This window comes from Thalassophryne amazonica, chromosome 2 (genome assembly GCF_902500255.1).
Source record: "Thalassophryne amazonica chromosome 2, fThaAma1.1, whole genome shotgun sequence".
Lineage (NCBI taxonomy): Eukaryota > Metazoa > Chordata > Actinopteri > Batrachoidiformes > Batrachoididae > Thalassophryne > Thalassophryne amazonica.
Window position 1 is genome coordinate 68,331,680 of NC_047104.1, and position 14,508 is coordinate 68,346,187.

The following is a 14,508-nucleotide window of genomic DNA, read 5'->3' on the forward strand; positions in this document are numbered from 1 at the left end:
ACTGTAATTCCGTTACCATAGTACACAGGCAGATACAAGAGAAGTCGGTCCATTGCGAGCTGTAGAATTTCACAAAAATAAACATCCACAATCAAGATTGACAGCATCATCCAAAAAACGCTGCCATGCAAAACACCCATTCTTCTTTCATATTAGAGTTAAAGACCTCAAGGATAAAGTGTAAGAGAGTCATGTGATTAAAAAGACATTAAATGGATGTGATTGCATCATAAATGCCCACATTCACACAGAGTACTGATCCGAAAAGTGTTTTACCTCTGAGTCGCACTGCAGTTAAAGGGCTGTAGAACACAAGTGGTAATACAATCGATTTTTAATCTAAAGATATTCTCTGAACGAAAGCTGAAACAACTAAAACAGCTGAAAGAAAACAGAGCTTATATCAGGAGCATGTGAGCTGTAGCGCGTGTCCCGTGCACGTCACATTCTGTTTCAGATACGTCAGTTGTCTCGCCACACTCTTTAGCTGTCGTCTGATGTCGCCAAAGTCACTTCCACGCAGTAATATTACAACCTTGCTAGTAGATGACTTTTCAAAGTCATTCATCTGTGTTGTGTTCACTGCAGACTTGGGCATTCCTGGTTTGTAAACTCCACACCAACAGATTTGACATTGCTGTAGGCCATAAAAGTGGTCCACATGTGCCAGGTAAAGAATAGAAAGTTACAGAAATGCACATGTGCCCGTCACACGGCTTTGTGTGTGTATAGTTTCATTTGTGTGCTTTTAGTTGTTGTCCTCTCGCAGCTCGCTGGGCAGGAACTTGTACTGTTGCTGTCTGATCTGAGCTAGTTTCTTCCTGGCCTCCTCCAGCTCTCTCTCCTTCCGTAGCATCTCCTCCTGGGCTGCAATAATCTGGGCATGGAAACAGTTTTTTATATATTACAGTCTGTGAGAGACGTCAGAACGTTTCTTTAATGGACCTGCAGAAACAGCCGACACTAAACGTGAAGGGTCTGACTTGTAAACTTAGTCACATTGGCCATGACTCGACAAAACAATCAGTGAGACATTCTATTGTTTGAGCTGAATAACTGTGTTGTATTCACTGACACTTGTATATCACCGTTACACTGAGCTCTTAGAAAACAAAAATGTTTGGAACAGTGCCGTCTATTGAACCCACATGAAAAATCCATTAAACAATTACTTATATTTCCATTAGCATTCTATATGTAGATCCCAAAATTAATATCATCTTTTGGATGTGGACTGTATTACAGTTGTGTTCAAAATAATAGTAGTGTATTTTAAAAAAGTGAATAAAGACCAAAATCCTTATTATAGCTTTTATTTCCATACACACAAATGCACTGGGAACACTACACATTCTATTACAAACCAAAACATGAAGAAAAATCTATCAAATTTCTTATTACTTTACAGAAAGTGACAAAGGAATATTAGGCTATTCAATAAAATAGCAGTGTCTGCATTTTTCTTTACAAACAAACTTTTACTGTATAAACTGGAAAATGTGAAGATTTGAAGATTTAGCTTTCCTGTGAATCACTGAACTAATATTTAGTTGTACAGTAGTGTTCAGAATAATAGCAGTGCTATGTGACTAAAAAGATTAATCCAGGTTTTGAGTATATTTCTTATTGTTACATAAGGTACAAGGTACCAGTAGATTCGGTAGATTCTCACAAATCCAACAAGACCAAGCATTCATGATATGCACACTCTTAAGGCTATGAAATTGGGCTATTAGCAAAAAAGTAGAAAAGGGGGTGTTCACAATAATAGTAGTGTGGCATTCAGTCAGTGAGTTTGTCAATTTTGTGGAACAAACAGGTGTGAATCAGGTGTCCCCTATTTAAGGATGAAGCCAGCACCTGTTGAACATGCTTTTCTCTTTGAAAGCCTGAGGAAAATGGGACGTTCAAGACATTGTTCAGAAGAACAGCGTAGTTTGATTAAAAAGTTGATTGGAGAGGGGAAAACTTATACGCAGGTGGAAAAAATTATAGGCTGTTCATCTACAATGATCTCCATTGCTTTAAAATGGACTAAAAAACCAGAGACGCATGGAAGAAAATGGAAAACAACCATCAAAATGGATAGAAGAATAACCAGAATGGCAAAGGCTCACCCACTGATCAGCTCCAGGATGATCAAAGACAGTCTGGAGTTACCGGTAAGAGCTGTGACAGTTAGAAGACGCCTGTGTGAAGCTAATTTATTTGCAAGAATCCCCCGCAAAGTCCCTCTGTTAAATAAAAGACATGTGCAGAAGAGGTTACAATTTGCCAAAGAACACATCAACTGGCCTAAAGAGAAATGGAGGAATATTTTGTGGACTGATGAGAGTAAAATTGTTCTTTTTGGGTCCAAGGGCCACAGACAGTTTGTGAGACGACCCCCAAACTCTGAATTCAAGCCACAGTTCACAGTGAAGACAGTGAAGCATGGTGGTGCAAGCATCATGATATGGGCATGTTTCTCCTACTATGGTGTTGGGCCTATATATCGCATACCAGGTATCATGGATCAGTTTGGATATGTGAAAATACTTGAAGAGGTCATGTTGCCTTATGCTGAAGAGGACATGCCCTTGAAATGGGTAGAGAAGCTTGAATCTTCGACTGGACTAGGTTGCTTGACGTGAGGATGTTTCGCTTCAAATCACAGAAGCTTCCTCAGCTAAAATTCTTGCTCTGGTAGTCTGACTTCTGTCTTGACTCTTGTAGAGAAGAAAAAACCAGAAGCCAACAAAAGCTGGAGTTTTTAACCTAACCAGACCCCTCCTACCGAGAGGCCGACTGCTATAGGCTAGTGACTAAACAATAGCTCTAATTAGCACCTATTGTGCACTCTCCTAATGATGGGATGGAAGCCTCTCCTGATGGCTCCCTTGACGACTCTCCTGATGACGTGAATGACTCATTACCATGAACAAAAGACTGAAACTGCTTTGACCTGAGTACCCCATTGTAAACAGGGGACAAAGCGTGTCTGAGACCTGCCCCCCGGTTAAGGCTGGGTTTCAACTGTTTTACAAAGAATGCTTCCTTGACACCTCTCTCAAACCATTTCTTCTCTCTGGCTAAGATTTTAACTTTCTTGTCCTCAAACGTGTGGTTAGTGTCTTTCAGGTGGAGATGAACTGCAGACTGAGGTCCACTGGCGACCTCTCTGCGGTGCTGGTATAGCCTCTTGTTTAAAGGTTGCTTAGTCTCACCTATGTAGTGTTCATTACAGTTTTCCTGACATCTGATATAATACACTACATTGCTCTGTTTGTAACTAGGGATCTTGTCCTTAGGGTGAACTAATTTCTGTCTCAAGGTGTTAACCGGTTTAAAGTAAACTGGGATTTTGTGCTGTCTGAAGATCCTCTGTAGTTTTTCCCCTACTCCTGCTAAATAAGGGAGAGACACTCCTCTTCTTCTTGTCTCCGTCTCCTGTCTATCTGGTCTCTTTGTTTTCTGGGACTTCTGCACTTTGTCCAGGGACCATCGTGGGTACCCACATACTGTGAGGGCTTTCCGTACAACTTGTTGTTCTTTAGCCCTTCCCTCTGCAGTTGTGGGCACCTGTAGGGCTCTGTGTTGAAGAGTCCTAATCACCCCAAGCTTGTGTTCAAGGGGGTGGTTTGAGCCAAAGAGCAGATATTGGTCAGTGTGAGTGGGTTTTCTGTAAACCTCTGTCTGGAGAAATGGGTGTTTCAACAAGACAATGACCCCAAGCACACTAGTAAGCGAGCAAAATCTTGGTTCCAAACCAACAAAATTAATGCCTTGCAGATGTGAAGAAATCATGAAAAACTGTGGTTATACAACTAAATACTAGTTTAGTGATTCACAGGATTGCTAAAAAAGCAGTTTGAACATAATAGTTTTGAGTTTGTAGCGTCAACAGCAGATGCTACTATTATTGTGAACACCCCCTTTTCTACTTTTTTTTTTTTTACTAATAGCCCAATTTCATAGCCTTAAGAGTGTGCATATCATGAATGCTTGGTCTTGTTGGATTTGTGAGAATCTACCGAATCTACTGGTACCTTGTTTCCCATGTAACAATAAGAAATATACTCAAAACCTGGATTAATCTTTTTAGTCACATAGCACTACTATTATTCTGAACACTACTGTATAAGCACTGCTTCTGAGAACTGCTCCACATCTATGTTGAATGAATTTGACCCACTTCTGGCACCTCTAACCAGGTATTCCAGCCCAGGACGATTGCACTACATCCCACAATTCCTTTGCATTTCTTGGTTTTGCCTCAGAAACAGCAATTTTGTTGTCACCCCACAAGTTTTCTGTTGGATTAAGGTCCCTGGATTGGGCTGGCCACTCCATAATGTTAATCTTATTGGTTTGGAACCAAGATGCTGCTCACTTGCTGGTGTGTTTGGGGTCGTTGTCTTGTTGAAACACCCATTTCAAGAGCATTTCCTGTTCAGCACAAAGGCAGCATGACCTCTTCAACTATTTTGATTCAAAGTGATCCATGATCCCTGGTATGCGATAAACAGGACTGACACCATAGTATGAGAAACATCCCCATATCATGATGCTTGCTCCACCGTGCTTCACTGTCTTCACAGTGGAATGTGGCTTGAATTCAGTTTTGGGAGTCGTCTGACAAACTGTCTGCTGCCCCTAAACCCAAAAGAACAATCGTCCTTTGATCATTCCACAAAATGTTGCACCATTTCTCTTTAGGCCAGTTTGGCAAACTGTAACCTCTTCAGCATGTCATTTTTTTTTCCAACAATGGGACTTTGTGGGGGCTTCTTGACCATAGTTTGGCTTCACATAGGCGACGTCTAATTGCAACAGTACTCACAGGTAACTTTAGATCTTTAGAGCTGATCATATGCTGAGTCTTTGCCATTCTGGCTATCCTTTGATTCATCTGAATGGTGGTTTTTCATTTTCTTTGACATCTTTCTGGTTTTGCCATTTTAAAGCATTTGAGATCATTTCAGCTGAACAGTCTATCATTTTCTGTACTTCTTTTTATATTCCCCCCTCACCAATCAACTTTTTAATCAAAGTACACTGTCTTCTGAACAATGAGGTTTTACTCAGATTTTCAGAGAGAAATGCAGCAAAACCAGCATGTACAACATTTGCTGCCTTTGTCCTTAAATAAGGGCCACCTATTTGACACCTGTTTTTTTTTTCACAGAAGGAAAAATGCAGACACTGCTATTTTTTAACAGCCTAATATTGCTTTTTTCTTCACTTTCTGTAATCAATTTAATAATTTTTTCTTCATGTTTTGATTTGGAATAGAATGTGCAGTGTTCCCAATGCATTTGTGTCGCAATAAAACGAGAGTTACGAATGTAACTGAGGTTCTATGAATTCAGGGTGACCGGCAGATGACGGTGTATCCAGGATACGGTGCACCTGGATACAGTAGGTATCCAGGTGCTTAGCACCTGGATAACTACATGTGCGCAGCACAGAGAGGTCGAGAATGTATACCAACCAAGTCACGCCATTGGATGTGACCTGGGTGACGTCACTGGTTGTCTTTATATACCAGACGTACCCAGCGCTCGTTTCTTTTCTGAATTAACTCACAAGACTCTGAGTGACAAGCAACTCTGGCGGTCATCCGGAATTCATAGAACCTCAGTTACATTCGTAACTCTCGTTCTATTTCATTCCTACTGACCGCAAGAGGGTGATGCTTAGCACCTGGATGACTTAATACCAACAAGGCCACGAAGAGTCACCCTCACCTAGCATCAGCAGTGGGGAGTGGAGGCAGACAACACCACTGAAGTCACCGCAGGAGGAGCGGCCACATTCAGTCTGTAATAGCAGGCGAAGGTACAGGACGAAGCCCACGTAGCAGCAGCACAAATATCACTCAAAGGAACACCTCTCAGGGCAGCCCAGGAGGCAGACACCCCTCTGGTGGAATGGCACGTAACTTTAGGAGGCTGAAGACCCCTGGACTTGTATACTAGTAAAATGGCATCCACGACCCAATGTGAAAGTCACTGCTTTGATACAGCACAGCCTTTTTTGTGATCACCGTAACAAACAAACAGGGCATCTGTTTTCTGAATCCCAACAGTCGCACTAATGTACTGCTTCAACATTCGGACAGGACACAGGGAACTTGAGACAGATAATCCAGGATCAGAATGCGGGGCATACACAGCCAAGGAAATTGGCTGGTTAACATGAAAGGCTGAAATTCTCTTAGGTAAAAAGGATGGATTAGGCCACAGCGTAACCCCAGATCTGTCAGAATTCCATCGCAAACAGTTCTCAGCGACCGATAGGGCATGGAGCTCTCCCACTTGCTTCGCCGAAGATACAGCAAGTAGAAAGGCAGTTTTCACTGACACCCACTTAAGATCAGCATTTTCAACTGTTTCGAAAGGAGATAAGCTTAAACCCTCCAGGACTAGTGGAAGGTCCCATGAAGGTACACGTGCAAGCCTTGGAGGCCAAAAAACATAGAGCACCTTTCAAAAAACAACACACTAAGGAACGCGAACTCACTGACCGGCCGTCAACGTAGACATGCCGGACAGAGATTGCAGCAACATAAACCCTTAAAGTAGTGACAGAAAGTCCTTTGTCCAGCAGTTCTTGTAAATATTTGAGTAGAATAGGCACAGGGCAATGCTCTGGGTCTAACTTTTGGTTCTCACACCAGCGGACAAACAGCTTCCATCTATTGCCATACAAAGCCCTGGTAGAAGCAGCACATGAGTTAAGGATAGTCTGATCAACAGTTTGGTCACAAAAACCTAACAAGAAGTCCGGCCCTTCAACGGCTACACATGCAATTGAAGGCGTTGTGGGTGAGGGTGCCAAATCCTCCCCTGTAGCTGTGACAACAAATCCTTCCTCTCTGGGAGAGCCCAAGGTTCCCCCTCGAGGAGCTTGTAAATCACGGGAAACCAAATCCTCCCCGGCCAAAACGGAACAACCAGCAGCACCCTGTGACTGCTCTGCTCTAACCTGTGCAGTGTCAGCATTAGCAGTGGAAGAGGGGGGGAAGGCATACAGGAGGCAGTCTGGCCACGGGTGAGCCAGTGCATCCCGCCCCACTTTGGGATGTCTGGTCCCGAGAGGGAGTAACACCGTGGGCAATGTGTCGAAGTGCTTGAAGCGAAGAGGTCCACTTCCGCTACTCCATACTTCTGCCAGATCACCTGCACAACAACCGGGTTCAGTCTCCACTCTCCCAGTGGTGATTTCTGTCTGGAGAGTAAGTCTGCAGCACTGTTCTACATGCTGGGCAGATAAACTGCTCTGACACTTTGAAGGCGAGGCAACGCCCATAGGAAAAGCCTCTGAACTTCTGCCAGTGAGTAATTGGATTTGGTGCCCCCCTGAGGGTTTATGTGGTAGACTGTATATGTGTTGTCCAACTGGACAAGAACATGTCTTCCTCTCAGGGCCGGGAGGAAATGCTTGAGAGCCAGTCGCACAGCGCGAAGCTCCAGCACGTTTATGTGTTGAAGTCTCTCCTGAGGACTCCAGACACCCCTCACCATCCTGTGATTCCACACGGCCCCCAACCTTTGAGTGACGCATCTGTAACAACCACCTCTCGACGAGAAGGGATGGAGCCTAGAGGGTCACTCTTGCAGATGAAGTCTATGTTCCCCCAGGGTTTGAGGTGCAGAAGACACTGGTTGGAGAGTCGTACAAGCCTGTGCTGATGCATCTTTCAATTGAGGCCTAGGTTGTTGATCCAAATCTGTAGGGGACACAAGAACAGAAGTCCCAAAGGTACCAACTAGCGACATTGCAGTCAGTTTGCCCATCAACTGGACCAGCAAACCAAAAGACAGTGTCACAGTCCGTTGAACGTGTGAGACGAGATGGATTACATCGCCCACTCTCTGCAAGGATGGCGATGCAGTCATAGTTAGGGAGTTGATAGCAATGCCGATGAAGGTTGTTTGTTGACTGGGAACAGATAGCAATACAAAGCATGAATCACACACAGTGTAAGTACTAACACAAGGCACGGAGCATGAATCACTCACAGCCACAGTTGTAACACAAGGCACACAGCGTGAATCAATCACAGCCAGAGGTAACACAAGGCACAGAGCGTGAATCACTCACAGCCAGAGGTAACACAAGGTGCGGAGTGTGAATCACTCGCAGTGTAAATGCTAACACAAGGCACGGAGCGTGAATCACTCACAGTCACAGTCGTAACACAAGGCACGGAGCGTGAATCACTCACAGTCACAGTCGTAACACAAGGCACGGAGCGTGAATCACTCACAGCCAGAGGTAACACAAGGCACGGAGCGTGAATCACTCACAGCCAGAGGTAACACAAGGCACAGAGCGTGAATCAATCACAGCCAGAGGTAACACAAGGCACAGAGCGTGAATCAATCACAGCCAGAGGTAACACAAGGCGCGGAGCGTGAATCAATCACAGTGTAAATGCTAACACAAGGCACGGAGCGTGAATCACTCGCAGTGTAAATGTTAACACAAGGCATGGTGCGTGAATCACTTGCAGCCGAAACAATACAAAACAGTTTAACCAGAGACAGGTCGTAGCAATGGCTCCTAATAACGGGAATCACCTACATCAACGACAACAGCAGCTGCTAGTGGAGCTGCTGAACTTAGTAAAATGGTGGCAGTGCAGACGAAAGTACTTCAAGGAGTGGAAAACACTCACGGCAAGCCCAACACAGTACACTATACTGGTTTTGATACACACACTACCACTTAGTTAACAGGGATAGCAACACAGCTAACTAAGCAGCCAGCCTTCGTTGAAGCAACACAGCTAAAGGCTTAGCGGCTAGCAGCTAGTGAACTCACAACAGGCGAATCTGAAGAATACAAAATGGTGAAGCCGTGTCTCGCAGCCTCTGGAGGACGTGTGCAGTGTACATAGCTCCAACCGAAGTGGTTTACGAGGCTACAAGCGAGAGCTGCAATCGTAGACAAATGCATTCTCAACCTCTTCAGAATGCGAGAATGTAGAAAAGAAACAAGCGCTGGGTGCTTCTGGTATATAAAGACAACCAGTGACGTCACCCAGGTCACATCCAATGGCGTGACTTTTTGGTATATATTCTTGACCTCTCCGTGCTGCACACATGTACATGGAGCTGCATCCAGGTGCTAAGCACTATTTTAAGGATTTTGAGCTTACTTCTTCAGACTTCAGACAACTTTATTGATCCAAAAAAGGGCAATTATGTTTACACTCCAATTACCTCAGAATTGAGGTAAAGTGGGTGAAGGCCGCTGCAAGTGGAGTCGCGCCACCACTAGCTTGGGGGAGTCCCAAGCTGTGAGCTTAACTCACTTTTTTAAACAGACATTATTTTGAACACAACTGTATATCATGGTATAACTGGTTTTGCACCATATCACCCCTTTATTAATTACCTGTTTTGAGCAAGAGTTTAAACTGGACTATTTTCATTTACAAATCTGCTCTGTTAGAGGTAAAAATCTTTGTTTTACATTTCACAAATATGTGGCTGTGTTTAATTCATGCTGGTTCATGCGCAAATGAACGTGTAGCACAACAGTCTGCTAAAATCACAAAACAGAATCACAGCTTAATATTTGCATGACAAATAAGTTATATCTTCATGTGAAAATGAATTCATAACCAGTTACATCTATAAGAAAAGTATTTAACAGGTGATTTGACTCACATGTGGACCTCAGCAGAACAGAACAAAACAAAACAAACAAACAAAAAAAGACACATCGGTTCACCAGGCGCATTTCTGTTGTGGCTGCTCAATCTCTCCACATATTTTGTCTTTGATAATGGCTTTCTCCCACACTCTCTTTCTTCTTTGAAGTGATTTTGGGTGTGATTTTAAAGAGTGTTAATCAGCTGGGAGCTGTTTTTTGTTTTCTTTTTCTTCTTTTGGTTTTACCAGCACATGCGCCTGAATTGCAAACCTAAAACATAAAAATATCATTATACCCTTATCATTGGCAGCAAAAACTTTTCCTTATAAAATAAAATAAAGTTATATCCTGTTGGTCACAGAGGTCTTTCTGAGTTGAGGAATGCTCAGAAAAGTGAAGAGCGGAAACGTGACCTCTTGTAACCAGATAGCAGTCGTGACTTTTTCTATCGCAGAAAAGGTTAAAAAAAATCTAAATAAAGTTTAGATTTTTCATGTCTGGGACCTTTTCCCCAGACATATAAACTTCAGCAAAAGATGTTAATGACTTGATGTTGTCAAAATCAGTCCCTATATGTCATCTGTGTCAAATCTGTTCTTGGGTTGCAGCAGGAATGACGTGAAACACTCATTTGGGATGGCACGCTTGCCTCATACAGGCAGTGAGCAAGGTGCAATCTGCCAACACGGCTATCAAAATGAAAAACATGCACCACACACAAAAGCCCCCGCTGTCTTTCATGGGTCACAGTGTTGACAGTATTACAGCCCCAATTCCAATGAAGTTGGGACGTTGTGTAAAATGTAAATTAGAAACAGAATACAATGATTTGCAAATCCTCTTCAACCTATATTCAATTGAATACACCACAATGACAAAATATTTAATGTTCAAACTGATAAACTTTATTGTTTTGTGCAAATATTTGCTCATTTTGAAATGGATGGATCATTTACAGTTCATAATATAATCAGAAGATTCAGAGAATCTGGAGAACTTTCTACACGTAAGCGGCAAGGAATGTCCGTGACCTTCAATCCCTCAGGCGGCACTGCATTAAAAATGGACATCGATGTGTAAAGGATCTTACCGCGCGGGGCTCAGGAACACTTCAGAAAAAGAATCTCAGTTAACACAGTTTGTCGCTACATGTGCAAGTGCAAGTTAAAACTCTACCATGCAAAGCGAAAGCTACACATCAACAACATCCAGAAACGCTGCCGTCTTCTCTGGGCCTGAGCTCATTTGAAATGGAGAGACGCAAAGTGGAAAATTGTGCTGTGGTCTGATGAGTCAACATTTCAAATTGTTTTTGAAAATCATGGATGTCGTGTCCTCCGGACAAAAGAGGAAAAAGACCACCCAGATTGTTACCAGCGCAAAGTTCAAAAGCCAGCATCTGTGATGGTATGAGGGTGTGTTAGTGCCCATGGCATGGGCAACTTACACAGCTGTGACGGCGCCATCAATGCTGAAAGGTACATCCAGGTTTTGGAGCAACACATGCTGCCATCCAAGCAACGTCTTTTTCAAGGACGTCCCTACTTACGTCAGAAAGACAATGCCAAGCCACATTCTGCACGTGTTACAACAGCGTGGCTTCTTAGTAAAAGTGTGCGGGTACTAGACTGGCCTGCCTGCAGTCCAGACCTGTCGCCCATTGAAAATGTGTGGCGCATTATAAGCGCAAAATACAACAACACAGACCCCGGACTGTTGAACAACTGAAGTTGTACATCAAGCAAGAAGGGGAAAGAATTCCACCTACAAAGCTTCAAGAATTAGTGTATTCAGTTCACAAATGCTTATTGAATGTTGTTAGAAGGAAATGTAACACAGTGGTAAACATACCACTGTCCCAGCTTTTTTGAAACGTGTTGCAGGCATCCATTTCAAAGTGAGCAAATATTTGCACAAAAACAATAAAGTTTATCAGTTTGAACATTAAATATCTTGTCTTTGTGGTGTATTCAACTGAATATAGGTTGAAGAGGATTTACAAATCTGTTGTGTGGGCCGCTGAAGAGGAGGTACTGCTGGCCCATCACCACCAGATGGCGCACTGCTTGAAGTGCGGGCTTCAAGCACGAGAGGGCGTCTGAGCCACTGGGAGTGACAGCTGTCACACATCATCAGCACCAGCTGTCACTCATCCAACCCATCACCATAAAGGCCGGACTGCTACTGCACCTCCTCGCCGAGAAATCAGCCACCAGAAGAGGTAATTCTCTGCTGTATCTAAAACTGTGTCATAGTCTGAACTCTTTTTGCAGCCGCTTTCCTGTGGTGTGCCTTATCTGCTGGATTGGCGTTTGGTGTGAAGAGCGACGGCTTCTCTTCACACCCCAACCAGATAAGTGGTTAGACAGGAGCTGCACGAGTGTGTGATTGGAGGTGGAGGTGCTCCCTCCCTAACGAACACAATCTGCGGGATTACTGAGTGTGCGAACTCACACTCATCAATACTGTTTCTGTTCTCTGCCAGCAGTACCAGGTCTGACAGCTGGAGACGGTGGCCACCTGGGGATCCAGGACGGCTCCGGTGTTCTTCAGACCCGTTGGAGGTGAAGGCCGTGTGGGGTCCGGCTCGATTCTGGACGGACTTCTCCTATCCTCAAGCTTGCCCACATGTCACTCTACTTACAATATAAACGCAACACTTTTGGTTTTGCTTCCATTTTGTATGAGATGAACTCAAAGATCTAAAACTTTTTCCACATACACAATATCACCATTTCCTTCAAATATTGTTCACAAACCAGTCTAAATCTGTGATAGTGAGCACTTCTCCTTTGCTGAGATAATCCATCCCACCTCACAGGTGTGCCATATCAAGATGCTGATTAGACACCATGATTAGTGCTCAGGTGTGCCTTAGACTGTCCACAATAAAAGGCCACTCTGAAAGGTGCAGTTTTGTTTTATTGGGGGGGGGGATACCAGTCAGTATCTGGTGTGACCACCATTTGCCTCATGCAGTGCAACACATCTCCTTCCCATAGAGTCGATCAGGTTGTCAACTGTGGCCTGTGGAATGTTGGTCCACTCCTCTTCAATGGCTGTGCGAAGTTGCTGGATATTGGCAGGAACTGGTACACGCTGTCGTATACGCCGGTCCAGAGCATCCCAAACATGCTCAATGGGTGACATGTCCGGTGAGTATGCCGGCCATGCAAGAACTGGGACATTTTCAGCTTCCAAGAATTGTGTACAGATCCTTGCAACATGGGGCCGTGCATTATCCTGCTGCAACATGAGGTGATGTTCTTGGATGTATGGCACAACAATGGGCCTCAGGATCTCGTCATGGTATCTCTGTGCATTCAAAATGCCATCAATAAAATGCACCTGTGTTCTTCGTCCATAACAGACGCCTGCCCATACCATAACCCCACCGCCACCATGGGCCACTCGATCCACAACACTGACATCAGAAAACCGCTCACCCACACGACGCCACACATGCTGTCTGCCATCTGCCCTGGACAGTGTGAACCGGGATTCATCCGTGAAGAGAACACCTCTCCAACGTGCCAAACGCCAGCGAATGTGAGCATTTGCCCACTCAAGTCGGTCACGACGACGAACTGGAGTCAGGTCGAGACCCCGATGAGGACGACGAGCATGCAGATGAGCTTCCCTGAGACGGTTTCTAACAGTTTGTGCAGAAATTCTTTGGTTATGCAAACCAACTGTTTCAGCAGCTGTCCGAGTGGCTGGTCTCAGACGATCTTGGAGGTGAACATGCTGGATGTGGAGATCCTGGGCTGGTGTGGTTACACGTGGTCTGCGGTTGTGAGGCTGGTTGGATGTACTGCCAAATTCTCTGAAACGCCTTTGGAGATGGCTTATGGTAGAGAAAAGAACATTCAATACACGAGCAACAGCTCTGGTTGACATTCCTGCTGTCAGCATGCAAATTGCACGCTCCCTCAAATCTTACGACATCTGTGGCATTGTGCTGTGTGATAAAACTGCACCTTTCAGAGTGGCCTTTTATTGTGGGCAGTCTAAGGCACACTTGTGCACTAATCATGGTGTCTAATCAGCATCTTGATATGGCACACCTGTGAGGTGGGATGGATTATCTCAGCAAAGGAGAAGTGCTCACTATCACAGATTTAGACTGGTTTGTGAACAATATTTGAGGGAAATGGTGATATTGTGTATGTGGAAAAAGTTTTAGATCTTTGAGTTCATCTCATACAAAATGGGAGCAAAACCAAAAGTGTTGCGTTTATATTTTTGTTGAGTGTATAATTGTCTGTGGTACTAAAACTGTATTTGTCTGTATTCCGTTGTGCACTTCACAACATTAATTTGTTACTGTTTGGCTTATCCATTGCCCGTTCATTTTACGCCCCCTGTTGTGGGTCCGTGTCACTACACCATCCCGACAAAATCATTGTATTCTGTTTTTACTTAAGGTGCGTTTACACATAACCAAGACGCGTTACGGATGTCATTTTTCTGTCATTCGTGACACATTCCTGACATTCTTAATGTGACTTAACGCATCTGAATAGGTTTCTTAATAGTGCGTGTTGGTGCGTGATATTCTTGATATTCGTGGAGCATGTTTTTGCCTGTCAAAAAATCTTCCACGAATGTCACACACCACCCTCATTTCGTCTCACGTCGTGGAGGTCGCAACTGAGCGTATTGATCCGTCTTGAAGAGTAGTGATCCTTAATAGAACGTGACAACGTTCATAGTGGTTCCTGTGATGGTTCTTGGACCCAAACTGTTATGCGTTATTACGAAGTGACACACGACTTGTAACGCGGCGTCACATTTCACTGCGTGCCACGACAAATCAGTTTTCTGTCACGTGCGCACAATTAAACTCGGCTCCAAATG

The 14,508-nt window shown here is 44.1% G+C and overlaps 1 protein-coding gene across 1 annotated transcript in view; it reads right to left on the reverse strand.

The window, feature by feature from the left end:
* Positions 1-316: 316 nt before the first annotated feature.
* Positions 317-14,508, reverse strand: part of tln2a (talin 2a) — a 414,558-nt gene continuing 400,366 nt past the window's right edge. Inside the window, 1 exon segment of the mRNA XM_034187248.1 lies at positions 317-877. Coding sequence (XP_034043139.1) covers positions 749-877 — 129 coding nt within the window. The 3' untranslated portion in view covers positions 317-748.